Source organism: Lissotriton helveticus, chromosome 5_1 (assembly GCF_964261635.1).
Source record: "Lissotriton helveticus chromosome 5_1, aLisHel1.1, whole genome shotgun sequence".
Classification (NCBI taxonomy): domain Eukaryota; kingdom Metazoa; phylum Chordata; class Amphibia; order Caudata; family Salamandridae; genus Lissotriton; species Lissotriton helveticus.
The window spans coordinates 368,990,804-369,018,317 of record NC_136065.1 but is presented as its reverse complement, the minus strand read 5'-3'; the positions used below and the strand labels follow the sequence as shown (position 1 = coordinate 369,018,317).

General features: G+C 44.9%; 1 protein-coding gene across 11 annotated transcripts in view; it reads right to left on the bottom strand.

Annotated features, from left to right (window-relative positions):
- Window positions 1-27,514, bottom strand: part of UBR4 (ubiquitin protein ligase E3 component n-recognin 4) — a 2,329,353-nt gene that overhangs the window by 1,706,735 nt on the left and 595,104 nt on the right. For all 11 annotated transcript variants that reach the window (XM_078642504.1, XM_078642505.1, XM_078642507.1 and 8 more), the window contains exon 22: window positions 18,110-18,238. In XM_078642504.1, coding sequence (XP_078498630.1) covers window positions 18,110-18,238 — 129 coding nt within the window. The remainder of the gene's footprint in view (window positions 1-18,109; window positions 18,239-27,514) is intronic.

Here is a 27,514-nt window from a genome sequence, read left to right as displayed (position 1 = left end):
TGGCCTGCAGTCTGTGCGGGGGTAGAGAGAGGGGATTATCTTCGCTCCTGCAGCGTGGTTCCTAGTGGGAGACAGCGTTGACAAAAAACCAAGCCCACGAATAGTTGCGCTGCCCGAGCGAGGATGGATCTGGAGAGTAATGGGGATAATGGGCAGGAAGAGAGGGTGCCCACTATGCATGAGTTAATGGGGGCTATTACCGCTTTACAAACACAACTGCAGGACATGAAACATGAAAATCTGGGTTTGCGTAGGGAGTTGGATGTGGTTAGGTCTCGTGAACAGGGGAGTTGGGGTGCAGGAAAACCTGTAATACAGCCGGCCACTTTTCAGTATGACAGGGGAGCCAGTAATAGCACAGCTCCCTTGACAGTGAATGTTACCACCCCTACTCCTGTCCCTCTAGCGGTCCCTGAACGCTTTTCGGGTGATTCAAACAAGTTCGCTGTTTTTATGAATCAGTGTCATCTCCACTTCTTATGCAGACCCGCAGCTTTTCCTAATGATTCTGCTAAGGTGGCGTTTGTGATCTCTTATTTAGCTGGGACGGCCGCTACTTGGGCTGTGCCTTTGGTGGAGAACGATGATCCAGTCTTGAATAATTATGATACATTCAAAGAAATGATGCATGCCTTGTTTGCCAAACATGCGTTTATGCAGGCCAGTGATGCCGAATTATTGAAATTACGGCAAGGGAAACAAGATTTACTTACTTATGTCTCCACCTTCAACAGGTTAGTGTCTGAAACCCATTGGCCTGCTGAGAAACGTACCTCCATTTTCTATCAGGGGTTATGTGAGGAACTAAAGGATGTGGTTTCACAGGTGGTAAATCCTCCTTCTGATTGTACTGAGTTCATTGATTTGGTGGTGAAGTTGAACCATCGGTTAATGGAAAGGAAGGGAGAAAGAGCTAGGCCCTTTCTGTCACGCCCTCTGTCCTTCCGGGGTGATTCACGGGGTATTGGGGGGGGATCTCAAACCGAACCCTGAACCCATGGAGATAGGCGGAGTTAGAGGGCCGCTGACCTCGGTAGAAAAGGACAGGCGTAGAACCAACAACCTGTGTTTGTATTGTGGCCATGCGGGACATTACGCAAGGGATTGTCCAGTGAAGCCTTCTAAGGAACTATCACGTAAGGCGGTGGCTTGTGTGCACAGGGACGTCCTGCATGTGGATTCTAGGGTACCTTGTACACCGTATCAAATACCTGGCATAGTGAAGAGGGTCCCCAGACATTTTACTATCACGGTTTGTTTGGTGATATCAAACAATCATAGGGCTCCGGTGTCGGCTTTATTGGACTCCGGTGCTACGGGGAACTTTATGGACATCAAGTTGGCTGAGAGAATGGGGGTTCCATGGATTTACAAGGAACAACCAGAACCTGTAAGGGCCATCGATGGTACTGAATTGTCATCCGGCACAATTACACGTCAGACCGAACCTCTATGCATGATAGGAGATAATGGTCATTCAGAAGAGATAGGTTTTGACTTGATTGATGCCCCTTCCTTTGGTGTGGTTTTGGGTGTACCCTGGTTGCAAACCCATAACCCCAAGATAGATTGGATAAGGAGAACAGTGACCCTTGACTCGGTTCATTGTCTGCAGAATTGCTACAAGATCGCTACGGATTGGATAGCCCCCTTGACGTGTGCGGCGAGTTCCGGCGGAATAGGGGAAGCTTCGGGAGTCCCTGATCCTTATTTGGCCTATAGCGATGTGTTTGATAAAGGGAAGGCTAAGGAACTTCCTCCACACCGCTCTTTTGATTGCCGGATAGATCTGATGCCTGGGGCTACGTTGCCTTGTAGCCGTGTCTATGCCTTGTCGGGTCCTGAGGAACAGCATTTGAAGGAATATTTAGATGAGATGCAGGGTATGGGATTCATTCGTCCCTCATCCTCGCCGGTGTCATCGGCTATCTTCTTCATTCCGAAGAAGGAGGGTGGACTTCGGGCGTGTGTAGACTATAGAGCGCTCAACAAGGGTACGATTAAGAACAAGTATCCTCTTCCCTTGATACCTGTGTTGCTGGAACAACTGAAGCATGCGACGGTTTTTACCAAATTGGATCTTAGGGGTGCCTACCATCTCATTCGTGTCCGTGAAGGCGATGAATGGAAAACTGCCTTCCGGACCAAATTTGGCCTTTATGAGTATTGCGTTATGCCCTTTGGGCTTTGTAACGCTCCGGCTGCTTTTCAGTTTTTTATCAACGAGGTATTGAGGGAATATTTGGATTTGAGCGTCATAGTTTACATCGATGATATCCTTGTGTTCTCCTCCACTGTTGAGGAACACGTAGTCCATGTAGGGCAGGTATTGCAACGCTTAAAGGAACATCAGTTATACGTCCGGCTGGAAAAGTGTAGCTTTCACACGCCTAAGGTGGAGTTCTTGGGGTTTGTGATATCTGAACAGGGGATCATGATGGATCCCAAGAAAATAGAAGCTATTACTTCTTGGCCATCACCGACTTGTGTGAGAGATATCCAAGTCCTACTTGGATTCGCCAATTTCTATCGGCGGTTTATTTCGCACTTTTCAGAGATCATAGCCCCCATGACAGTGTTATTGAGAAAAGGGGTACCATTTGTGTGGTCTGATCATGCTCAATCGTCTTTGGATCTGTTAATTGAACGGTTCACAACGGCACCTGTTCTGGTCCATCCTGACCCTACTTTGCCCTTTTTTGTGGAAGCAGATGCTTCTTTGTGCGCTGTGGGGGGGGTGTTGTCTCAGAGAGACATGGAGAACGGATATATGCATCCGATTGCTTTCTTTTCCAAGACCCTGCTGCCTGCTGAGAGGAACTATACCGTAGCAGAACGGGAATTGCTGGCAATTAAATTGTCTTTTGAGGAGTGGCGCCATCATTTGTGGGGTGCTCGGCATCCGATAACCATTTTCACTGATCACAAGAATTTGGAGTTCTTTCGGTCAGCGCGTGCTTTGACCCCTCGTCAGATGAGGTGGGTCTCATTCTTCAATGAGTATGATTTTGTCATCACCTATCGGCCCGCGGTGCAGCAGTTAAAATCGGATGCACTGTCACGTATCCATGTGAAGCACACTGACCTGTCAGTCGAGAAAGTGAGGTGTTCCTTCATAGCTCCAGAGAGGATAGTGGGTAGTATTGCCATTGATGACTTTAATGATTTGGTTCGGGTAGAACTGGCAAAGATTGATCTTTCATCTTGGATGGCACAACCTTTGATATCCTTAAGAGCTGGGTTATTGTACCATGAGGACAAATTGTTTATTCCCCCTGCTCTCCGAGATATGGTATTGGAATGGTGTCATTCTTCTTCTCTGGCTGGGCATCCAGGTTCCACCAAGACAGTGGAATTCTGTTTGCGGTGGTTCTGGTGGGAGTCAGTTGTAAGAGACGTGCAGTCGTATGTAAAGGCCTGTCCTGTGTGTGCAGTAAATAAGCCCACTCATGCTAAGCCATCAGGATTGTTGCATCCTCTTCCGGTTCCAAGGGCTCCCTGGCAAACAATAAGTATGGATTTTGTAACGGACTTGCCTTTGGAGTCCGGTTTTACAGCTATTTTAGTTGTGGTCGATTCATTCACTAAAATGGCCCATTTCATACCCTTGGCTAAGTTGCCTACTGCAGGAGAATTGGCTACGATCTTTTTGTCTTCAGTGGTACGCTTGCATGGATTGCCGCTGGCCATCGTTTCCGATAGGGGGGCTCAATTTATCTCCCATTTCTGGAAGGAATTGTGTGCTGCATTAAAGATGAATTTATGTCTGTCCTCTGCTTACCATCCTCAGTCGGATGGTCAGACAGAACGCACCAATCAGACCATGGAGCAGTACTTGAGGTGTTTGGGTACATCGTTAACCTGTAGTTGGGTTAGGGCTCTCCCGCTGGCTGAATTTGCCTACAACAACAGTGTGCATTCAGCAGTAGGAATGACTCCTTTTTTTTGTTCTATGGGGTTCCACCCTCGAGCGATTCCCATTCAGCCGTCGGGCCAGGTACCGGCTGTAACTGCCTTAGGTCTCTCTTTGGTTCAGATTTGGAACACAGCGTTGGAACATCTAGAGAAGGCAAAGGTCGACATGAAGAAACAGGCAGACAAACATAGGGCCCCTGCTCCTTCCTATAGTGTGGGGGGATAAGGTGTGGCTTTCCACCAAGAACTTGCGGATAGGGGGGTCACGTAAATTGCAGCCAAGGTTTGTGGGCCCTTTTTCTGTACTCAAGATAGTCAATCCTGTGGCTATGAAATTGGGGTTACCTGATGAGTATGGGATACATCCTGTCTTTCATACCTCCCTATTGAAACCCTATATCGATACCAATCAGGTGTTGCCCCCTCCTCCCCCTGTGATGGTGGGAGAGGAAGAGGAGTTTGAGGTTAATACTATCTTGGACTCCAGGAGAAGGAATGGGAAACTGATGTATCTGATAGACTGGAAGGGATATCCCCCTGAGGATCGCACCTGGGAGGCAGCTAGTGGAGTCCATGCCCCAAGATTGGTGAGACTTTTTCATGTGCGCCACCCTTCTAAGCCCCGTCCTGTAGGGAGGCCTTTGCGGGGAGGTACTGTTGGGATTTAGCACAGGCTGCGTGCGCCCAGTCCTCTCTCTGTGCACATATGATAAGGTACACCCCTCCCCTTTTCTGCTCATGTGATTGTATTTAAGGCAGTGGAACTGGGCAAACGGTGCTTGGTTTTATTTCCGGTCACGTCGTCATCTGGGTTCGTGTATCTGTGGATTGTTTGCTGAGTTCGTGTCTTTTCCCCCAAGGATGGATTCGTTGTGAGTCAGAGCGAGGCTTCGTTCTGACCTAAAGACTTCTTCGGGCATTTGGATTGAAAGGTTGCAAGTGCCTTTTTTTTACTTGCACAAGGAACAGGGAAGTTTTCTTCCGAAGCGCGGCTGCGCTTGAACTTTGCATTAAGTAATTGTGCATCTATTTCCGGGTGTTGTTTAACGCTCGGCGTCCTTGTGTGTGACGTTTAGGTTCAGTTACGAACCGGCTGTTTGTTTTCGCTTTTCATTTTTTCCTTTGTGGCCACGGGGTTTTCGGGAACGGGGGTTTGCGGTGATTCAGACTTCACTGTGAAGAAAAGTAGAACGGGGTTTTTTCAGTCCACGGACTTTTTCCCCTTTTATTCTAATCCTCAGCGAGGAAGGACTAACCCGGAAGAGTAATTGGTATTGAAGGCTTCCGTCCATCAACCGAGGAACGGGATCTCCTATGCTGCCCGGTGGACGCATTACTTGGGTAAGAGGAAGGGAAGAGGTTGTGGTTATGATCTAATGCTGGTATTCTTATGTGCACGGAGAGATAGATTCACGCAGTGAAAATAATTAGGTGCCCTTGTTTGTTTGTATTTCCTATGCAGGTTGGGAGGTTCACTGTATGCTCTGGAAGCTTAGGAGAGCTGTCGGGAGAATTCCTGGGGTTGCAGGCCTTCTTCATTTCCCCCTGTTGTTTTTTACCCTTCCCTCTCTCCTGGCCCAGGCTGTAGAGTGCATCTGGTTTTCTTTGCGTGGCCTGCAGTCTGTGCGGGGGTAGAGAGAGGGGATTATCTTCGCTCCTGCAGCGTGGTTCCTAGTGGGAGACAGCGTTGACATCATGGTTCTGTTCTTCCATGAGGGGGTCCGTGGATTGTCCTTGTGGTTGGTCTGTACCCGTTTGTCAGGTAGATTTGCTTTCAAATGAGATTTTTGACAGGTGTGTCATGCTTTCCCATTGTATTCAAGAAGTATTTCCCAGTGCTGTGCGATTGTCAATGGGGTGCTCTGTATTCCAGGTATTGGGTGAAGTTACAATGGCAAGCAGCCCGATTCTGATTTATAGTAGTCTGCAACGTGGCCTTAGCATCTGTGTCAGATCTGCTTTTGGTGATATCTGGTAGGGTGTGGTGGCACCCCGCTAGAAGTCCGAAGGCCTGTCTGGTCGCAGTTCGGGGTTAGTGTTGTATTGCCTGGGCACAGGCCCTGATGTTTCTCTTCGGTATGTTGTTTGGTTTGTTTGCACTTTGGGGGGAGACCGCTTATATTTCACCTATCTCACAGGCTTGAGGGCCAGCAGATTTGAGAGCAGAGATGAAATCTCTTTATTGTCGCGCAGGAGGCTCAGGGGTGGTATTTTATAATGATTGGTGGAGGGCTGCTGAGCTGACAGGCCCGCACGCTATGCCGCCGGGCCACTCACCGTCTGCTTACAACTCCTTTCCCATAATGTGGTACAAACGGTCATATCAGTCCCTCGATCCTCTTGTGGCATCTAATGCAGTCCTCTCTGTGGATGCCCGCGGTTCCCCCGCGTCTGCAAGCCAGGCCAGATAGAACCCTGCCTGTTCCGATGGATTATCGCGTCCTCATCAGCCCCCGCAGGGAAGGGCCAACGGGGTCTTGGTTCTTGATGTAGTGATGGCAGGAGGCGGGACCAGGCCCCCACCAGCAGCATTGAAGAGGCAGAGCGTCGAGGCAGAGGCCTGTTGGTGCAGTTTTAGGGCCTGCGCCCATGTGTTGCGGGCCGGCACAGTAATGCCTCAGTTAGCCTCCAGACTCAGGAGTCCGATTAGTCTTCCAGGGTCGTGGGTGCGGCATTGTCACGGAGCATCTCTGCTCGGGATCACAGGTTCGCTGTGGCAGCAGGGTGGGGTCTAGGGAAATCCTCCGCAGCGTGTCCTACTAGTCCCGAGGTGCAACGCGTTGACAGTCCTGATGCAGTAGTGGGATTAAAACATTCTTTTTCCTCACAACTTGTGGCTGCCAAAAGTTCCAACTCTCGACCACAGCCTCCGAGGAAACGCATCCTTAGGCACAGAACAGGTAACGGCATCTCTCCGTACCTTCCATGCCTGATGTTGTTTGATGCACTTCTCTGCCTCGGGGTTTCAGTGGCGGGCCGCGGCTTTCTCCGACTCCTCGGCTTCAGGCAAAAACAGTTGTTTCATTGTTGTCCATATATATATATATATATATATATATATATATATATTTATTACACACACACGCACACATATATATATATCCACACGAAGATTACCTCAAAAGCAAGCAAGGAACCGGAGGGACACAGCAGGGAGCCAGGAAGAATCATTTATTGAAACATGGAGGGCATGACGCGTTTCGGCTTGTGTGCCTTATTCATATGCCAATTACCGGAAGCCAACACCAGCCGCTTTTCACCTGATCCATCTCCTTTCATTGGTGGAAGTCCAGCAAAGTCTATTGGTCACATGCATATATATATATATATACACATATATATATATATATATATATATATACACATATATATATATATATATATATGGAATATGCTACTTACCAGTATGCATCTGTTCTTGGCATGTAGGGCTGCTGACATTCATATCTGTGCATAGATCACCGCCTAGTGTTGGGTCCGGATGATTGCACATTGTTGTCCTGGAAGAGTCTTCGAAGTATCACGAGATAGGTGGCTCCTCCCCTGGACTACAGTGCGCATGGGAATCCTCTCCATCCTCAGATTGTATTTTTCCGCCATTGGGTTCGGTTGTACTTTCCTTTACTCGAAGTTCGGAATCTAAAATAAACTTTCTGAAGGCCAAAAGGCCTTCGGACTCGTCGGTATTGTTTCGAATCGGTGCCGACAGCTTTATCTACAGTTTATTCAACTCGGGACGTCGAATCGGGCCGCGGGCCTTCTCGACGCCAAAGGGACCAGTCGTCGATGGAACGAAGTCCATTCAAAAGATGCCCTCTTTGTAATTCGAAATACCCACATATAGATAAACACACTGTTTGTAACAAGTGTTTATCTCCAGAACATAATGAATCCGACTGCCTAGCCTGTGCCCAATTTCGATCCAAAAAGACACTTCGGACTGACGGGCCGCTAGGCTAATCATGCAGAAACCAGCGCCGGAGCCGGAAAATATCTTCGACGATGAAAACGATCTCGCCGAAGAATCAGATCAAGAGTCAGATCAAGATTCGGAGCATGACTCCAACTACTATGTCGACGAAGAAGAAGACATCGTCGAGGTAGGATAAGACGAACAAGGGATCGGAGCCGTCGTAGACGACTCCAGTTATGAAATGGGGCCAACCGTGAAAACGACGCCCCAAACACACACTTCTATGGTTCCACAGGCTCAGATCAGGCATTGCCAGAAGGCCTTAGCCAAGATCTCGAAACCCATTCTATAGCTGGAATTCAGCAGCCCACATGCCTCGAACATATATATACATATATATATATATATATATATATATATATACATACATATATATATATATATATACATACATACATACATACATATATTTATATATATATATATATTACCTACTGGCGGTCGTGTTTGGAAAGGCAATAGAGAACAAGCTTTGGATTTTGTCCACAGTATCAACGACAATGAGCTTAATTTAGCCTTTACTAGCGACATCAGTGCACACACCGTGAACTTCTTAGACATCAAAGTCACACTACAGGAAGGGGTCATTACCACTAGTCTATACCAAAAACTAACAGCTGGCAACACGCTCCTGCACGCAACCAGCTTTCACCCACGCCATACCATCGACAGTTTACCTTACGGTGAATTTTTAAGAATAAGGCGCGCGTGCAGTACAGAACAAGCTTGGACAGAGTCACAAGAAATTGCAAAAAAGAGACTGTTAGCTAGAGGCTATAGAAAGCACATCTTGGATGTAGCATTGCTAAAAGTAAACTCCATAGACAGAAATAGTCTGCTTCAATCAGACCCCCTAGCTGTTAGAGAAGGGGGAGCCATGACGTCTTGTACATCTACCTCAGCAGAAAATCTTGCAGTGGAAGCCTCATGTAGATTCATCACTACATATAGCAAACAGTCACAAGCAATTAGAAAAATCTTGAATTCCCAGTGGCCCATAGCTTTGACTGACGGTGTGCTGAAAGAAGTCTTGCCCGTCAAACCAGATATCACCTACCGCAAAGCTTACTCTATGAGGTCTGATTTAGTCATTAATAGCCCAGAGGTAATCAACAAAGACTTCTGGGTATCTTCTAAATATGGCTTTTTTAAATGTAGTAGTTGCAGAGCCTGTAAATTCGGTGCCAATACTAAAACATACCGCAGTGCCTTTAATGACAATGAGATCAGAATCAAAGGCAATTTCAACTGTAGAACGGAGTTTGCAGTTTATGTTTTAACTTGCATATGCGGACTCCGTTATGTAGGGAGCACCAAACTGCCAGTTCAGGCTCGCATTCTCCAACACCTGAGAGCCACTGTCAATTCAGACCATTCATATCCAGTGGCAAGACATGTCAAGACAGAGCATGGAGGCAATCTCAATGTCTTGACTTATTTTGTAATTGACAGTGTGCCAGCTAATAAAAGGGGCAGCGATAGAGAAAAGTCCCTCAGGCGGTTGGAGACAAAGTACATTTTAGAATTAGATACCAAGAGTCCTAAAGGTCTTAATATCTGTGAAGACCTACATCACTATCTATGACTACAATATTTCAGACATTGGTTTAAGTGACTTTATATGCTTTGCGATGATTAGATATATGTATATACATGAAATCTTTTATAATACGTTAGAAATGGTTATTGATATTAAGGTCGTTTAATGTTGGTGTTTTGTGAATGTGGATTTTAGCATGAATTTATTATGAATTTATGGTTTTATCTGATTTTACTAAACGCCCGTTATTTATTATGACATGACCTACAATGTATTTATATTTTCTATACACATGTATTTAAAGACATTTTCTGACATCAGGTAATCAATATGCATTAGTCACTTTATCCGTTTGTACAGGTTTATGATGTTTGCACAATCTCTGTAATGTATTTTGGTCCTTTAGATCTGCTTGTCCTTTCCCTTATCAGATTCCCCGGCTGGCGAACTTATTATTCAATGATTGAATTTTGAACATAGAAGTTTTACACTTTACACTTTGCACTTTACAGGCACTGCAGCACTTTTTCTCTGTTTTTAACCAGTGACCAACAATATATGCTCATTTTAAATACAGCTGACAGGGACTATTGCTCTTTACTATAGGCATGTTTTCGGTGACCGTTGTTTTTATTGCGACTTACAATTGCATCATGCGCAGAAACACGCTTAGATGTTGCTTGCTATGGCACTATATTTTGACAGATTTTAGTGCATACATATCTTTTAGTTTTTCATAGTACACTGAATAGTTTGATGCAATCCAACGTATTTGTACCGTTGTAATTTGTGTTCGTACAATGTTATTCGCATATACAATTGTCAGAACATGTGAGTCGTTTGATGATGAATATTCGTTTGTCATTATAAAACTGTATTTGTACAGATAATATATATTACAAATATTTTGTCATATGTGAAAAATCACCATGCTGTATGATGGTCTGTTCGTCATTTCCATTGATTTTTACAAAATGGTCACATGGTACAGAACAAAGTGCTGTGATTGGTGGTTTGCCGTTTTTAAAAAAAAGTTTAGTGTGCAATGGCAAACACTTGGAATTCCGGTGAACAAGGCGACAGGGTCGCCGAAACGCGTCCGGTCCATGGCACTCCCGCTGCACATGCAAGAATTACAATAAAATAGAAGACACTGCACTTGCTACCTGAGTTTGTGTCCGTTTTTCTCTGCGAGGGTGCTGCAGTTTGTGGCACTCTTTGGAGCGTTTCTATATATATATATATATATATATATATATATATATATATATATATATATATATATATTCCAACACCCTTCTTCCTCTGCTTGAAGAAAATGGAGTCGCACTTCACAAGGCTCAGGTTAATTTCTTTATTGATTGTGCAGGTTTGGCAGTCCTGACGCGTTTCGTTGACCACTCAACTTTTTCAAAGGTGTGCCGCGCTCTGTCATCAATGCGTTCCTACAGCGATAGCCATTTAACTTTTTTATATTTCATTTAGTGGGTCGTCCCTCTGGTGGGCATGCTGGTCACTGTAGTTCTCGCAGTTGAGTTTCGTTAAAATCCCTCTGGTGGGTTTCTATTGAAAAACCAAAGGTGGTGATGGTCGGAGCGTTGACAATACAAACACTCACCCCCAGTCAACTGATCTGGGATTAATCCATCACCGTTCTTTAGCTCACTCCGCCACCCCAGTTCAGACATGGCCATATGCAAATCAGTCTGACCCTGTGCCTCATGGGAACAGTCCAGCCCGAACTGCCAAGCAATGTCTTCCCTGGACCGGAATCAAGCTTCCCAGGACCGGTTTCTGGCATTACAGCCGTCTTCAGCCAGGCTTGCTTGACTCCAGTGGCAAAGTGAGCAAGGGACTCACGTCTGAGCATACCCTGCCAACTTAGGGCGAACAAAGAAAAACCAAAGGTGGTGATGGACGGAGCGTTGACAATACAAACACTCACCCCCAGTAAACTGATCTGGGTTTAATCCATCACCGTTCTTTAGCTCACTCCGCCACCCCAGTTCAGACATGGCCATATGCAAATCAGTCTGACCCTGTGCCTCATGGGAACAGTCCAGCCCGAACTGCCAAGCCATGTCTTCCCTGGACCGGAATCAAGCTTCCCAGGACCGGTTTCTGGCATTACAGCCGTCTTCAGCCAGGCTTGCTTGACTCCAGTGGCAAAGTGAGCAAGGGACTCACGTCTGAGCATACCCTGCCAACTTAGGGCGAACAAAGAAAAACCAAAGGTGGTGATGGACGGAGCGTTGACAATACAAACACTCACCCCCAGTCAACTGATCTGGGTTTAATCCATCACCGTTCTTTAGCTCACTCCGCCACCCCAGTTCAGACATGGCCATATGCAAATCAGTCTGACCCTGTGCCTCATGGGAACAGTCCAGCCCGAACTGCCAAGCAATGTCTTCCCTGGACCGGAATCAAGCTTCCCAGGACCGGTTTCTGGCATTACAGCCGTCTTCAGCTAGGCTTGCTTGACTCCAGTGGCAAAGTGAGCAAGGGACTCACGTCTGAGCATACCCTGCCAACTTAGGGCGAACAAAGAAAAACCAAAGGTGGTGATGGACGGAGCGTTGACAATACAAACACTCACCCCCAGTCAACTGATCTGGGTTTAATCCATCACCGTTCTTTAGCTCACTCCGCCACCCCAGTTCAGACATGCCTGATGAGGATTATGAATCCGAAACCGGTCCCAGGATGCTTGTTTCCGGTCCAGGGAAGACATGGCATGGCAGTTCGGGCTCGTCTGTTCCCATGAGGCACAGGGTCAGACTGATTTGCATATTGCCATGTCTGAACTGGGGTGGCCGAGTGAGCTAAAGAATGGTGATGGATTAAACCCAGATCAGTTGACTGGGGGCGAGTGTTTGATTTGCTCAAACACTCCGTCCATCATCCCCTTTTGTATCGCTTTGTTCGCCCTAAGTGTGGCAGGTTATGCTCAGACGTGAGTCCCTTGCTCCTTTGGCCACTGGATTCAAGATAGCCTGGCTGATGAGGATTATGAATCCGAAACCGGTCCCAGGATGCTTGTTTCCGGTCCAGGGAAGACATGGCATGGCAGTTCGGGCTGGTCTGTTCCCATGAGGCACAGGGTCAGACTGATTTGCATATTGCCATGTCTGAACTGGGGTGGCCGAGTGAGCTAAAGAATGGTGATGGATTAAACCCAGATCAGTTGACTGGGGGTGAGTGTTTGATTTGCTCAAACGCTCCGTCCATCATCCCCTTTTGTATAGGGTTTCTATTGAGCCATAGTGCTCCGCTTCTGCCTCCCTTCTGGTAAAACCAGGAGTCATGCTGGAGCTGGTCTCCAGTGGCTGCCACTTTCCCTTTTGTCCGCTTTCGCGAGGTATCCGAGTTCGGTTCTTTTCAGGGAAATTATTGGCGCTCTTACTGACTGTGCGGTGCTCCCACGGCTGAACCACGCCGTAATAAATTCCAACACCCTTCTTCCTCTGCTTGAAGAAAATGGAGTCGCACTTCACAAGGCTCAGGTTAATTTCTTTATTGATTGTGCAGGTTTGGCAGTCCTGACCCGTTACATATATATGAATCACCAAATTGCCCTGAAGTATTGGAGGGACACTCACGATGTTTGTCCATCCAGCCGAATTATGCAGCCTGCTTTCAAAGTGCACGTTTCTTGTTCTCTTCTGCCTACGCGTTTCAGGGCCACAAGCCCCTTCTTCTTGGGCAATAAACAACACACTTGAGCCCTGCATGTCATTTCCGGTATTTATTCACCATTTCCGCTCACCATGGGTGTTAGGATTTTACACTCTCCCTTGGTGTATTGTGGGGCATGAAGTCCCTTGATGATTGATGCAGCATGGACTCCGTTATGCAGGTAATTATTCTCCTTTTAGTAAGTTCATATGTGTGTTTAAAATATTTGCATCCATTTCCTCTGAGTGAGTCACACACAGGAAAGCCTGCTTAATTTGCATCTAAAACATCGTACCGATGAAAGTCCTGATAAGTTCAAAATTCCGGCCTCAAATCAACTGGGAAAACTGTTCTTACCCAGCTGACTATGTTGCTTCCTCCCACAGCCGGGCAGCCGTGCACCAAAATGAATCACCAAATTGCCCTGAAGCATTGGGGGAGCACTCACGATGTTTGGCCATCCAGCCTAATTATGCAGCCTGCTTTCAAAGTGCACATTTCTTGTTCTCTTCTGCCTAGGCGTTTCAGGGCCACAAGCCCCTTCTTGGGCAATAAACAACACACTTGAGCCCTGCATGTCATTTCCGGTATTTATTCACCATTTCCGCTCACCATGGGTGTTAGGATTTTACACTCTCCCTTGGTGTATTGTGGGGCATGAAGTCCCTTGAAGATAGATGCAGCATGGAGTCCGTTATGCAGGTAATTATTCTCCTTTTAGTAAGTTCCTATGTGTGTTTAAAATATTTGCATCCATTTCCTCTGAGTGAGTCACACACTGGAAAGCCTGCTTAATTTGCATCTAAAACATCGTACCGAATAAAGTCCTGATATCAAAGGAAATGAGAGGCTGTGGATGGAACTGTTTCTAACCGGTAAACAGCGCAGTGAGCCACCATTAATTGAACTTGCCCCGTGGTTCTGGACCTTACTAAAGGATAAATAATGTGATTAAAAATGAACAATTGTGCAGCACACCCACTTAGGGAAGATATTATGCTCGCTTAAAGGACTGTATAAACTAGAATGCCTTGTGAAATGACATGCTACAAGTGAGGCTCACTAGGGGGCCAGAGAGCAAATAAAAACGCCTGAAATGTTAACAAGCGAGTTTGTGCTGACAATTTGTGATCAAAGCCCAGGAAGAAGAGGTGTCAAGCGTTGAAACGCGTCGGCGATTTAAACTGCCAGGATTGGGGGCGAGTTGGATTGAATTACGCCGGAGGGTGGGCGAGCTGCTGTGTGCCCTCTTACAGCTTTCGGGCAATTTGTTGATATACATACATATATATATACATACATATATATATATATATATATATATATATATACATATATATATATACATATATATATATACACATATATATATACATATATATATATACACACACATATATATATATATATACACACACATATACATATATATATACACACACACATATATATATATACACACACATATACATATATATATACACACACATATACATATATACATATATATATATATATATATATATATATATATATATATATATACACACATATATATATATATATATATATATATATACACACATATACACATATATATATATATATATATATATATACACATATACATATACATATATATATATATACATATATTTCCGCAATAAACAGCTCAACTGAGAACATTTCGAAATACATCGATTCTTTTTTGCAGGATTGGGTAAAAGGTTTAAAATCATATGTGCAGGACTCCTCAGACTTTATCCGAAAATTGGATGTTGTTATGTGGAATTCGGATTGTTTGCTCATTACATTGGATGTATCTTCATTGTACAGCTCTATAAGACACACTGATGGTATTAAGGCGGTGGAATATTATTTAAACAGACGTGCCACCAATTTTTCATCGCACAACAAAATGCTTCTGACCATGATCAAGGTCTGTTTAGAACAAAATTATTTTATGTTTAACAATCAAGTGTACCAGCAAATTAGGGGAGTAGCAATGGGGGCCTGTTTTTCCCCCCAGCCTAGCATGCTTGCATATGGGTTGGTGGGAGGAGCAGGTCCTCATGGGACAACATCTAGCTACAATGCAAAATCATGTTCCCTTGTATCTTAGGTACATAGATGACCTATTTATGATCTGGCATGGTCCCCAGAAAGAGGCGTAGTCATTTGTAGAACATCAACATCAATGATTTGAATTTAGAATTTACTTCTACAATTGACAGGACATCTGTCTGCTTTTTGGATATAGAGGTGTACGTAGAAAATGGGGGACTACCTACCAGGTTACACAGGAAACCGACAGCGGGCAACACTGTCCTCCATGCGGCCAGCCAGCACCCTCACCACCTGATACGCAGCATTCCTTTTGGGGAAATGTTGCGCATTAGGAGGATTTGCAGCACTGAACTAAAATGCTTTAGGGCGCAGGAAGCCAGTAAGAAGCGAAATCAGGCCAGGGGATACTCAGAGGAGATCCTCTCTAAGGCAATTGATCGCTCGAGAGCCATTACTAGAACACAGGCTCTAACATCCAAATTTTCCCATGAAACAGATAACAAAGCTATTACATCAGAGAAATCTAGGGTAATTGTCACATACAACCAACAACACAAAGAAATCAGAAGGATTTTCTCTCGTAATTGGAATCTGGTGATAGGGGACCCTATCATTGGAGGGTTGGTTGGGAAGAAACCAGAACTGACCTATAGAAAATCCATATCAATGTCGGACAAATTGGTTAACAACTACCTGGAGCGACCAACTTTAGGAAATTGGATGGCACTGAGCAGGTGATTTAAAAAGTGCCTAATTTGCAAAGCTTGCAGATATGACTGGAATAAAACCCACTACCAAGTGCCATTTAAGGAGTTTCCTGTACCGATAACCAAATAACTTCACCTGCAAATCAGAATTTGCGGTGTATGTGTTGCACTGCCCTTGTGAGCTACGGTATGTAGGGAGTACCCGACTACCAGCTCACAAGCGGATTTTGCACCACATAAGGGCCATCGTAACTAAGGAGCAAACGTACGCGGTGGCCAGGTATTTCAAAAGTACCCATAACAGTGACCCCAAGCATCTGCAATATTATGTCATCGATTGTGTGATGCCATTGAAACGGGGTGGCAATAGGGAGGCACAGCTGCGGGTCCTGGAAACCAGATATATACTAGAGCTTGATAGCAGAACCCCTGGGTGCCTTAATGCCAGTGAGGATCTCTACACTTGCTTGTAGTCTCCCAAGAGAGTCAACCTATTGGGGTGGCAGGTATCTGGATCCGTCGTAGGGCCATGTTAACTGTATATATTTTTGAGACTTAACATCGAGTCGTAGGGAAATGCAACAGTATAGATTGCCAATAGTAACATCTTTATAAATGAATACAAACACAGGCAGTCCCTCTTTATTCACAATTAATTCTCTTTTTATATGCACTTGTCACTTTATGGCAAAAAAAATTGCACTATTTCTGCACTACTGTTCTGCATTAAAGGACGAGGTACGAATAGCACAATATAAGAACGTTGCACAGGCACTTTATATCAACCCACTTGGGTTATATAGATAAATCTTGCACTTGGAGATTTATGTAAAAAAATGATAATACAAACTAAAAAGATGGCAATATGTATATAGATAATGTTATAGAATAGGATTATACATTTATTTATTATTATTGCGTAATTTGCACATATTTATTACATTGTATAAAATATGTAAGTGGTTGGGAGACATTTTTAACGATTATTATGCTATTATAGTTGTAAAATGTATTACCAGCCATAGTCTTTTTATAGTTTCCATGTTGCGAGTTTGAATACATAAAACAAGGGTGGAAGAACTAAATCCGCCTTCCATGTTTACTAGAAGTACCTCCCTTTGATGTAACAAAACACATCATGCGATCAAGCCTGTGGATACAGGCGAAACGCGTCATGGCGGACATGCTGGGCGTTAAAAGGCACGAATAAAGCACCTTTGCTGGCACCAGATTGGGTTTCTACTCTTCGTAATTTTTTTACCGGCAGGAAAGTTGGTGGCGCCGTTGGCGTCTCGCGAGAATTTGTGTATGTATATATATATATATATATATATATATATATATATATATATATATATATATATACACACAAATTCTCGCGAGACGCCAACGGCAAACTATATATATATATATAGTTTGGGAGTATCCTAATTATAGTAATTATATATATGTACTTACCATCAAAAGGACTCCTGCAATATGAGGATTCCCACTGTAAATGTACCAAAACAAAATACTGATGTACTTTCCTTATGTTCTGATAGAGCTGGTTGCTCCTGGATGGTACAGGTACAGATGTTTATAATCAAATATCTATACTCTAGGCCAAGTGCAGCTATGTCTTTCATAGTCGTTGATACTAATTAATCATTTTTATGTTATGTAGGCATCTTTAATAAATACACACAAATTAAAAATTACTTTCTAAAATGTCTAGCTATAAGTGAATGACAAAAGTACCACCTCATCGATTACTGGATCACAGGCATCTACTATTGTCATTACATACTTTTGCTACAATTTTCTCCATCATCACCCAGTCACCACAATCTGTCCTCAATTATTGTATTCCACAGCCACAAACTTCTCCGCTTGCTTTACAGCCTATACTTGAGTCTCAAATATCTGACCTTGCTCAACATCACAGCGTCACACATCTTGGACCTCCTCAACACTGGACCCCAACCAGCACTGTAACATCAGATCAAGGAAATTCTTTGCAAACTTCACTCTGAACACACAATGCCATTTGCATTGTTTAACATCAGCACAGGAATTCCTTTTGATAATTAACAAAATACTATTTTGATCTTAATCTCGTCCTCATGCTGTATAAAAGAGAACGTTATGTTACTCAGCCATGCCTGCAATGTTCTGTTATGAGGGCATCATCCATGCTTGCCCACCCAGGGATGTGGCCCATCTCCCATTGCTCCAGAGATCTCTTACCAGAGGAGTTATGTTTTTGTTTTCCTTTCTTCGAAGGGTATCGAAATGGGACCCAGCAGCAAGCAGAGAGGTGAGCGAAGAGTACAGCTCATCATATTTCACAGTTCTGGAGAAGAGGACCTCGCAGACCTACAATTGAAAACGGAGAATATCATATGACAACAAATACCATACATGCACAATTTACAAAAAAAAAATAACAACGTTGCCTCTTATTAGCCGGTCTTTACAATACCTTGTTAGTCATCATACTCTGCAGTACCCTCTCTCCATAAGCACTCTTTCCTTCCTAATGGACAGGAGGCTCTTCCTCAAAAGGTCAGGGCTGGAGCACACACTAACTGCACATAGGAGATACCACAGTGAGTGAACATATCTCCCAAAAACAGATTGCAGGCTGTCAACTCACAGCCTTCTTCATTACCGCTGTCTACCAGACACTTTACATAAACTGATGCCAAGTAAGGAAACAGGTATTGGTAAGTAATACCTTAAGAGTAGTTCACCACTGGAAATACTGAATAGTTATTCACCTCTAAGACTAGCTTTGTAGTTTGCTAACTATTCTAAGGTTAAAAGCTTTGCTTACTCCTAAACCTTTAAAAAGAATTGAAAAATAACACAAGCAATCAGAAAAGGAACATCTGCAAATCGGATCCTGACAAAAATACTGTCAAACCAAGATTCCTCTTAGGTTTAACATCAACCTCAAGTAGTGCCTGAAAGACTGAAAGCACCTCACTGGCTTAATCAACTTTGCCTGATGGGGTATTTGGGAGTAATGCTTGTCAACACCTATCAATTAGGGTAAATTGTCTACAGGTTAAGTAACCTATTTTGCACCATAGGTGTTATGAACTGCATTGTTATAACCTGCATTGTTTTCAGTAAGTATCAAGAAATATCATTTAAGAGATGGAATTGAGATAAAGTATCCCCAGCATTCCCCAATCATATTGGATGCTAAGTAGTCAAGGTAAATAGTCATTTGACCCAACTGGTCCCTCAGGTTCCTCTGTGTCATTTGCAAATGGTAAAAGACGTCCTTGGTATGTTTAACTGTTTGAAGTCTTGAAGGCTTCACTAACCACAGGCTCTCTGTAAATGCAATTGGTATTAAAACTGCCATATTGTATTCCTTTCAAGTCGCAGATTCATACCAACATATCTTTTTACCTACAGGAACCAGATAGTAGTGGTTCTCAAACTTCGTGGAAAACTGAGAGTTTAATTTAGAACGTCAAAAAAGGCAGGGTATTTGCAAGTTAGTCAGTGTAGGGTGTTCTCTAGCGCTATCATCTGGAAAAACCATTCCTCAGACGATCAGGAGGTGAGACTCTCACCACTGATGAACCTTTGGCCAAGAGATAGCAGTAGGGTTAAAATCCAAGATATGTAAGGAAGAAGAAAGTAAAACCGCATCTGGCTTTAAGGAAGAAAAAAACGCCCAAAGAAATAACTGTTGGTGAATCTGAGGCATGGAGATCCTATCCTCTAGGTGTTAACCCCTCTGATGGCCCGGCCATCTGGTGTGTCCTTTATATTTCTGACTGTGTCTATTAAGTAAAAGTGGTGTCTGATGTTGCATATCACTCATATGATATTGGAACTGAAGAGTGGTGTGAAGGCCAATGTCATGTAGGAAAGATGAACAAGTTGCTTACCTTCGGTAAAGCATTATCTAGTAGAGCGACTATCTAGCCGCAGATTCCTTACCTTAGAATTATCCCTTGGAATCAGACTGGAACCGGATTAATTTTCTTGAGTAGTGCTCCTGTCTGCCAGACGTTGGCGTCTTTTCAGCTCCGCATAGCGTCGCCTGGTTTTGTCCACGCCGGAAGTGATATGTGCATATAGGTGCTGTCACAGCGAGCTGACATCTGTTTCTTTTTGTGACTTTCTATGCCAGGAGTGCAGAGCCACGAAGATCATCGACCACTGGTGTGGAAAACTAGGGCCCTGAAAGAGGGAAGCCCCGTCACTAGAAATTCGCTCTCAGAGTGGGGAGGATGGGGGGGCTGGTACAAAATCTGTGGCTAGATACTGTCTCTACCAGATAAGGAGTTACAGAATGTAAGTTACTTGTTCATCTGATAGAGACTTCTAGTTGCAGATTCGTTACCTTCAAAGAGAAACTCAAGCAATACCTCCTCGGAGGTGGGTCTGCAAAACAATTTCACAATGAAAAGTCCTGCAGGACAGAGCGGGCAAAGCGTCCATCCCGACGGACCTCATTGCCCAAGCAGTAGTGTTTCATGAAGGCGTGTAGGAAGGCCCACACTGCGGCCTGGAAGATGGCCAAGACCAGGACTCTGTGTACTAACACAGTGGTCGCAGTTTTGGCTCTGGTAGAATGAGCATGCAAGCCCTCAGGGAGTTGCTTCTTGACCAGTGTGTAGCAGATTTTTATGCAGAGCACAGTCCATTGATTCCTCAAGGCCTTTCACTTTCTTCTTCATTGCTCTGGCATACCCCACAAAGAGTTGATCTTCCACCCGGAACTCTCTAATGCTATTAAGATAGAACGGCTCTTTTTGGGACTAGGCGGTGGAATCGCTCCTCTTCTTTAGAGGGATGCAGCGAAGCATAAAAAGTAGGCACGAAAAAGAGTAACCACATTTGGCAGAAAGGAAGCTCTAGGTCGAAGAGGCAGCTTGCTTGTCTGGGTAGATATTCAGATATGGAGGCTTGGATGATAAAGTCTGAAGCTCACTAACCCTCCAGGCAGATGTTATTGCCACCAATAAGATCGTCTTGATGGGTTAGGAGCCTGAGAGGACAGTTGTACAAGGGCTCAAAAGGAACGCACAGCAAGAAAGTCAGACTAAATTAAGGTCCCACTGAGGCATGATGTAGGGGGAAGAAGGAAGCATATGATGCAAACCTTTCAAGAACCTATGTACAATAGGGGATTGGATACAGGATCGTTGGTCAGGCAACTACAGAAAGGCGGAGATAGAAGAAATATTGCCCTTTAAGGTGCCCAGAGCAGAGCCCTGCTTCGTAAGGAAAAGGTTAAAGAGAAGTACCTGAGAGAAGGCACCCGAAAGAGGGTCAACCTGTTTCATGGCACACCATGCCACAAACTTGCCCCACTGGCAGGCGTATACCGTTTTGATGGAGGGTTGCCTGGCTATCAGGAAAATTGCAGGCTTCTGGCAGAAGGTCAAAAGTTGCCAACTGTCACGGCTTAATCTCCACGCAGGAAGGCGACCAGCACCTCTGCACCCACTGACCAAGGCAGGTAAAACCGAAATGCTAGTGGTTTCTTGGATCCTGACCCCAATGCACCAAAGTCCGAAAAGGCACCCTCAAGAAAAGATCACAAGGATATGTATGCAGTGTATGTTTCTCCCATAGGATAACATTAACGGATTCAACGCTCATGCCTCAAAAAATGTTATTTGAGCATTTTACTGTTCTAGGGTCTACAAATATATAAAAATCTATGTAATTTTTCTTGATTGAGCTCTGATCTCTTTTTGAGTACGTCTCCTTGTAGGAAGCTGGCTCTGTATATAGTATACCAAAGTGAGGTATAGCGTGCACAGAGTCCAGTGGATCCCTAAAGGCAGGCAGAGGTAAAGTTAGATAGCACCTCACTCATTTGTGGTTGTGTGGGGGCGAGCAGATGGCAGTATCAGAGGACAGTGTTAAGCATTTGTTGTACCCACTCAACCAGCAAATGATTTCACACACTCAAAGACTGAACTTCAGACCAATTGGTTTTGTGTAAAATTCTTTTAGTTATTTTATTTTCTAGAACCAAGCACGCCTGGCACAGGTAAGTTTATAAATGCTTCACAGTAAATATACAGTTTGAAATGCAATTGTAAATGTACTTTGAAATAGTTACAGTTTGAATTACTGGTAATGCAATACTGTTAAATGCTGTACATATACTTTGTATCGACTTGGCAATGAAAATTAAGTACGTTACTTTAACGTTACTTTTGAGATTACTTTTTCAACCCAGTGTGATATGCCTAGATATCACACTGGGACATTTCCTAGAGAAAAGTTAAGTAAGGAAAATGCTACTTACCAGTATACATCTGTTCTTGGCATGCAGAGCTGTCGAGTTGTATACTTTAGCATAGATCGCCATCTGGTGTTGGGCTTGGATATTTGCAGTTTGTTTTTGTCGAAGAAGTCTTTGTACTCACGAGATAGGGGACTCCTCCTTCTGGTGATAGTGTGCATGGGCATCAACTCCATCTTTAGATTGTTTTTCGCCATAAAGGGTGATGATGGAGTGAGTAAGAGAATAGAAAAAGATGTCCATGTAATGTATCTAAGTAAGATAATACTGACACGGATAAAGGTATCCGGGGAGGTGGGTGGGCGTATACAACGCTACAGCTCTACATGCCAAGAACAGATGCATACTGGTAAGTAGCATTTTCCGTTCGAGGCATATGAGCTGTAGATTGTATACTTTAGCATAGACTATACAGCAGTTGTTCTCTCTAGCGGTGGCAACCAGTATCTGTTTCAGTGGTTTGAAAAAGTGTTCTCAGTACAGCCTGGCCTACAGTAGCTTGTTGTTTTTGCTTGCACATCTACACAATAGTGTTTAGTGAAAGTACATGGTGTAGACCAAGTTGCTGCTTTGCAGATGTCATCTAGAGGAATGTTCCCTAAGAAAGCCATAGAAGCCCCAAGTTTGCGTGTGGAATGAGCTCTAGGGGGAAAAGTTAATGTATGTTTAGCTTTAAAATAGCTTATGTGGATGCATTTAACAATCCACCTTGCAATTCCGGTTTCTGAAATGGGATTGACTTTGTGAGGTGGGGAGAAAGCCACAAATAGTTGTTTTGTGTTTCTAAAAGACTTAGATCTTTCGATGTAGTAGAGTATCGCTCATTTAACGTCCAAGGTGTGGAGAGCTTGTTCTGCCAGACTGGTTGAGGAAAAAAAACTGGAAGTTCAACCGACTGATTAAGGTGGAAGGCAGATACTACCTTAGGTAGAAATTTTGGGTTAGGTCTAAGATCCACTTTACTATGGTGTATTTGCAAAAATGGTTCTTGTATGGTTAATGCCTGAAGTTCACTAACTCGCCTTAGGGATGTGATAGCTACTAGGAAGCCACTTTCCATGTAAGAAACAGTATCTCGCATTTGTGCAGAGGTTCGAATGGAGGACTATATTGAGATTTCATACAGGAGCAGGTGAAACTCTAGGTGGAATTATTCTTTAAAGTCCTTCCATAAACGCTTTGATAGGGGGTACTCTAAACCGAGACAAATGGTGTCTGTTTTGGAGGTAAGCAGCGATTGCAGCTAGATGTATCCGTATAGATGTGTATGCTAGGTTACATTGTTGTAGATGCAAAAGATAACAGATAATGTTCTGGATGAAGCATCTAATGGATCTAATTTGTTGTTTGTACAGTAGATGACAAATCGTTTCCAGTTTGCCACATAGCATGCTCTAGTGACAGGACGTCTAGCTTCTTTAATAATGTTCATACAGTCTGGCGGGAGACTGAGGTAGGTAAATTCTAGGACTTCAGGAGCCAGATCGCAAGATTTAATTAATTGGGATCTGGATGCCTTATCTCTCCATGGTTCTCGGTGAGGAACTTGGGGGAGAGGTGTAGCTTTTGATGAGGTACTACTGAGAGTTCCAACAGGGTTGTCAACCATGGTTGGCGTGCCCATGTTGGAGCAATTAGGATCACGGTGAGGGAGTGTTGTTTGAGCTTTCGAATCACTAGGGGAATGAGCGGAAGAGGCGGAAAAGCTTATGCAAATTTCCCTGACCAGTTGATCCATAGTGCATTGCCTTTGGAGGCTAAGCTTGGGCATTTTGCGTTTTGGTGTGTGGCGAACAGGCCTATTTCTGGGTAGCCCCACATGTGAAAGAATGGAAGAAGAACTTGAGGATGAAGTTCCCATTCGTGGATCTGCTGTGTTTGATGACAGAGCAGATTCGCAATCTGATTGTGTACTCCCAGGAGATGTTGTGCGAGGAGGTATTTGTTTTGAGGAATAGCCCACCTCCATATGCTTTGCATTAGTCATGAAAGCTGGAGAGTGTGTGTCCCCCCCTGTTTGTGTATGTTGTGAATTGCTGTCATGTTGTCTGTGTGTACCAAGACAGCTTTGGCTACTAGCAAGAGTTGAAAAGCCTTTAGTGCTAGAAAGATTGCTAGTAACTCCATGTGATGTATCTGGAGTTGTTTTTGTTGATGGGTCCATATGCCCTGAACGGTTTGGTTTTGGAAATGAGCTCCCCAGGCGGTGAGCGGTGCATCTGTTAGCACTATCTGTGGAACCGGGATGAGGAACTGCCGCCCTCTGGACAGGTTTTTTGTGCTCCACCACTGCAGAGAGCGATGAGTGCGGATGTCCACCAACACCAGATCTGTAAACTGACCTTGAGCCTGGTTCCATTGATGTGCCAAACATTCCTGTAATGGCCGCATCTGGAGTCTTGCATAAGGGACGATGAAGACGCAAGATGCCATCATTCCCATCAGCTGCATAAAGACTCGAGCTGGCAATGAATTGTGAGGCTGAAATTGGGATATTAGAGCCTGCATGCTGGAGATCCTGACTGGATTGGGGTATGCTAGGGCCTTTGAAGTGTCTAGAGTGGCTCCTAGATATTGTATTTTGGATGGTTGAAGGTGAGACTTGGTGAGGTTTACTGTAAACCCCAAGTCGTGAAGTAATGAACAAGTTACTTACCTTCGGTAACGCTTTTTCTGGTAGATACAGTATCTGCCTGTGGATTCCTCACCTTGTGAATATCCCCCTTGCGTCAGCAACATTCGGAAATTCTTTTTGTAGCTTCGCGCCGACGTGGACTTGGACGTCAGAGGCACGGCATCGCACGCGGCTCCGCTGACGTCAGCGACGCCCATAATAGGCCCACGCCGGCGTGATGACATCAGTTCCGCCCTTTTTTCCGTGCCTTCGAGGCACACGGACGGACCAATGACAGTATATATATATACATATTATACACAGTACACGATAGTCAAGGTAACACACACACAGTGTGAAGCAAATGTAAGAAAGCATTTGAAAGAACACATTTTCCTTGAACATAAAACAAATACAGCACAGAAACCCTGGTATAGAAGAGTGGACAACGGGGAGGCGGGTGGGTCAGTGAGGAATCCACAGGCAGATACTGTATCTACCAGAAAAAGCGTTACCGAAGGTAAGTAACTTGTTCTTCTGATAGATACATCTGCCAGTGGATTCCTCACCTTGTGAATAGATTCCCACAGCAGTCCCCACTCCTGGAGGAGGGTGTCCACTCTCCTAAACCAGAAAATCCTGGAGGACAGAGCGCCCAAAGTGGCCGTCCCTCCTCACCTCAGAGTCCAAGCAGTAATGCTTGGAGGGAGGACCAAGTTGCAGCCCTACAAATATCCTCTACAGGAACACCTCTAGACAAAGCCGAGGTTGACGACTTGGCTCTAGTAGAATGAGCCCTTATACCCTCTGGAGGTTCCTTACCGGCCAAAGAGTAGCAGATCTTTATACAGAGGATGATCCATCTTGAAAGAGTCCTTTTATGAACCGCTCTTCCTTTCTTGCAGCCAGCAAACCCAATGAAAAGCTGGTCATCCACTCGACAGTCTGTAGTTCTGTCCAGGTAAAAGTTCACCGCCCTCTTAGGGTCCAGACCGTGCAACCTCTCCTCCTCCTTGGAAGGGTGAGGGGGAGGGTAAAAGGTAGGAAGGGTAATAGATTGACCTAAGTGGAAGGGAGTCACCACCTAAGGGAGAAAAGCAGCCCTGGTCCTAAGAACCATTCGTTCAGCATGAATGGTCAAGAAAGGGGGCTTGGAACTAAGAGCTTGAAGCTCACTTACCCTCCTTGCCGAGGTAAATGCAACCAGGGAGACCGTCTTAAAAGTCAAAAGCCTCATAGGACACTTGTGTAAGGGCTCAAAGGGAGCACCCATCAAGTATGTCAAGACAAGATTTAAGTCCCATTGAGGCACAATAAAGGGAGACCCTTCAAAAATCTTAAAACTACAGGAGATTTGAAAAGATAAGGCTGGTCCGGCAAACAAACGCCGACAAAGCCGAGAGATAACCCTTGACTGTGGCAACGGCAAGCCCTTGCTGCGCCAAAGAGAGAGCAAACTGGAGAATATCAGATAAATGGGCTTTCAAAGGGTCTACAGACTTCTCTCCACACCAGGTGACAAATCTAGACCATCTATATGAATAAATGGACTTAGTGGAGTCACGTCTAGCTGAAAGAATTACATCCAACACATTGTGTGGGAGAGAAAAGGAGCTCAGGTTGCCCCGTTCAATCTCCAGGCATGAAGGTGTAATGTCTGGAGGTGGGGGTGTAGAACCTGCCCCTCCATCTGAGAGAGGAGGTCTGCCCTGTGAGGGAGACGGAGCGGCGGGTGAGAGGAGAGGTGGAGAAGATCTGTGTACCACACCCTTCTTGGCCAATCCGGGGCGACCAATATAACTTGGGCCCGGTGTTGGCGAATCTTCCTCAGAACCCGAGGAATCAAGGGTATGGGAGGAAACGCGTAAAGGAGTTGTCTTTCCCAACTCAACTGAAACGCGTCCCCCAAGGCTCCTTGCATCGGATACTGGAGACTGCAAAAAGACGGGCTGTGAGCATTCTCGTGAGTGGCAAACAGGTCCACCCGAGGAGTTCCCCACATCTGAAAGATGTCGTGAACTACCTCTGGATGGAGCCTCCACTCGTGGTCGGCCGAGAACTGCCGACTGAGAACGTCCGCACGAACGTTCAGAACCCCGGCCAGATGATTTGCCATCAGACAAATCTGATGGTCCTGAACCCAGGACCAGAGACGCAGAGCCTCCCTGCTGAGACACTGCGACCCAACTCCTCCCTGCTTGTTGACATACCACATCGCGGTTGTGTTGTTCGTCAGGACCTGAACCGACTGACCGCGAAGGGAAGGGAGGAAGGCCTTGAGCGCCAAACGTATCGCCCACAATTCCAGAAGGTTGATATGAAGCAACCTTTCCTCTGGAGACCAAAGACCAAAGACCTCCGGGTCCCCCAGATGAGCACCCCACCCTAGAGTGGATGCATCCGTTATTACTGTGGCCACCGAAGGAGGCAGATGAAAGGCTTCCCTTGAGACAGGTTGCCTTCCACGCCCCACCAAGTCAGATCTGCTGCAGCTTCTCTGGAGATCCTCACTGACTCCCTGAGATCCCCGTTGTGCTGATACCACTGCCTGCGGAGGCACCACTGGAGTGCCCTCATGTGCCAGCGTGCATGGTTGACCAACAGAATGCATGAAGCCATCAGACCGAGCAGGCGAAGGACCTTCAGGACAGGAACGACCGCTCCATTGTAAAATAAGGGAATAATTTCCTGAATGTCACGAATCCTTTGAGGAGGAGGGAATGCACGACATACAGTTGTGTCCAGTACA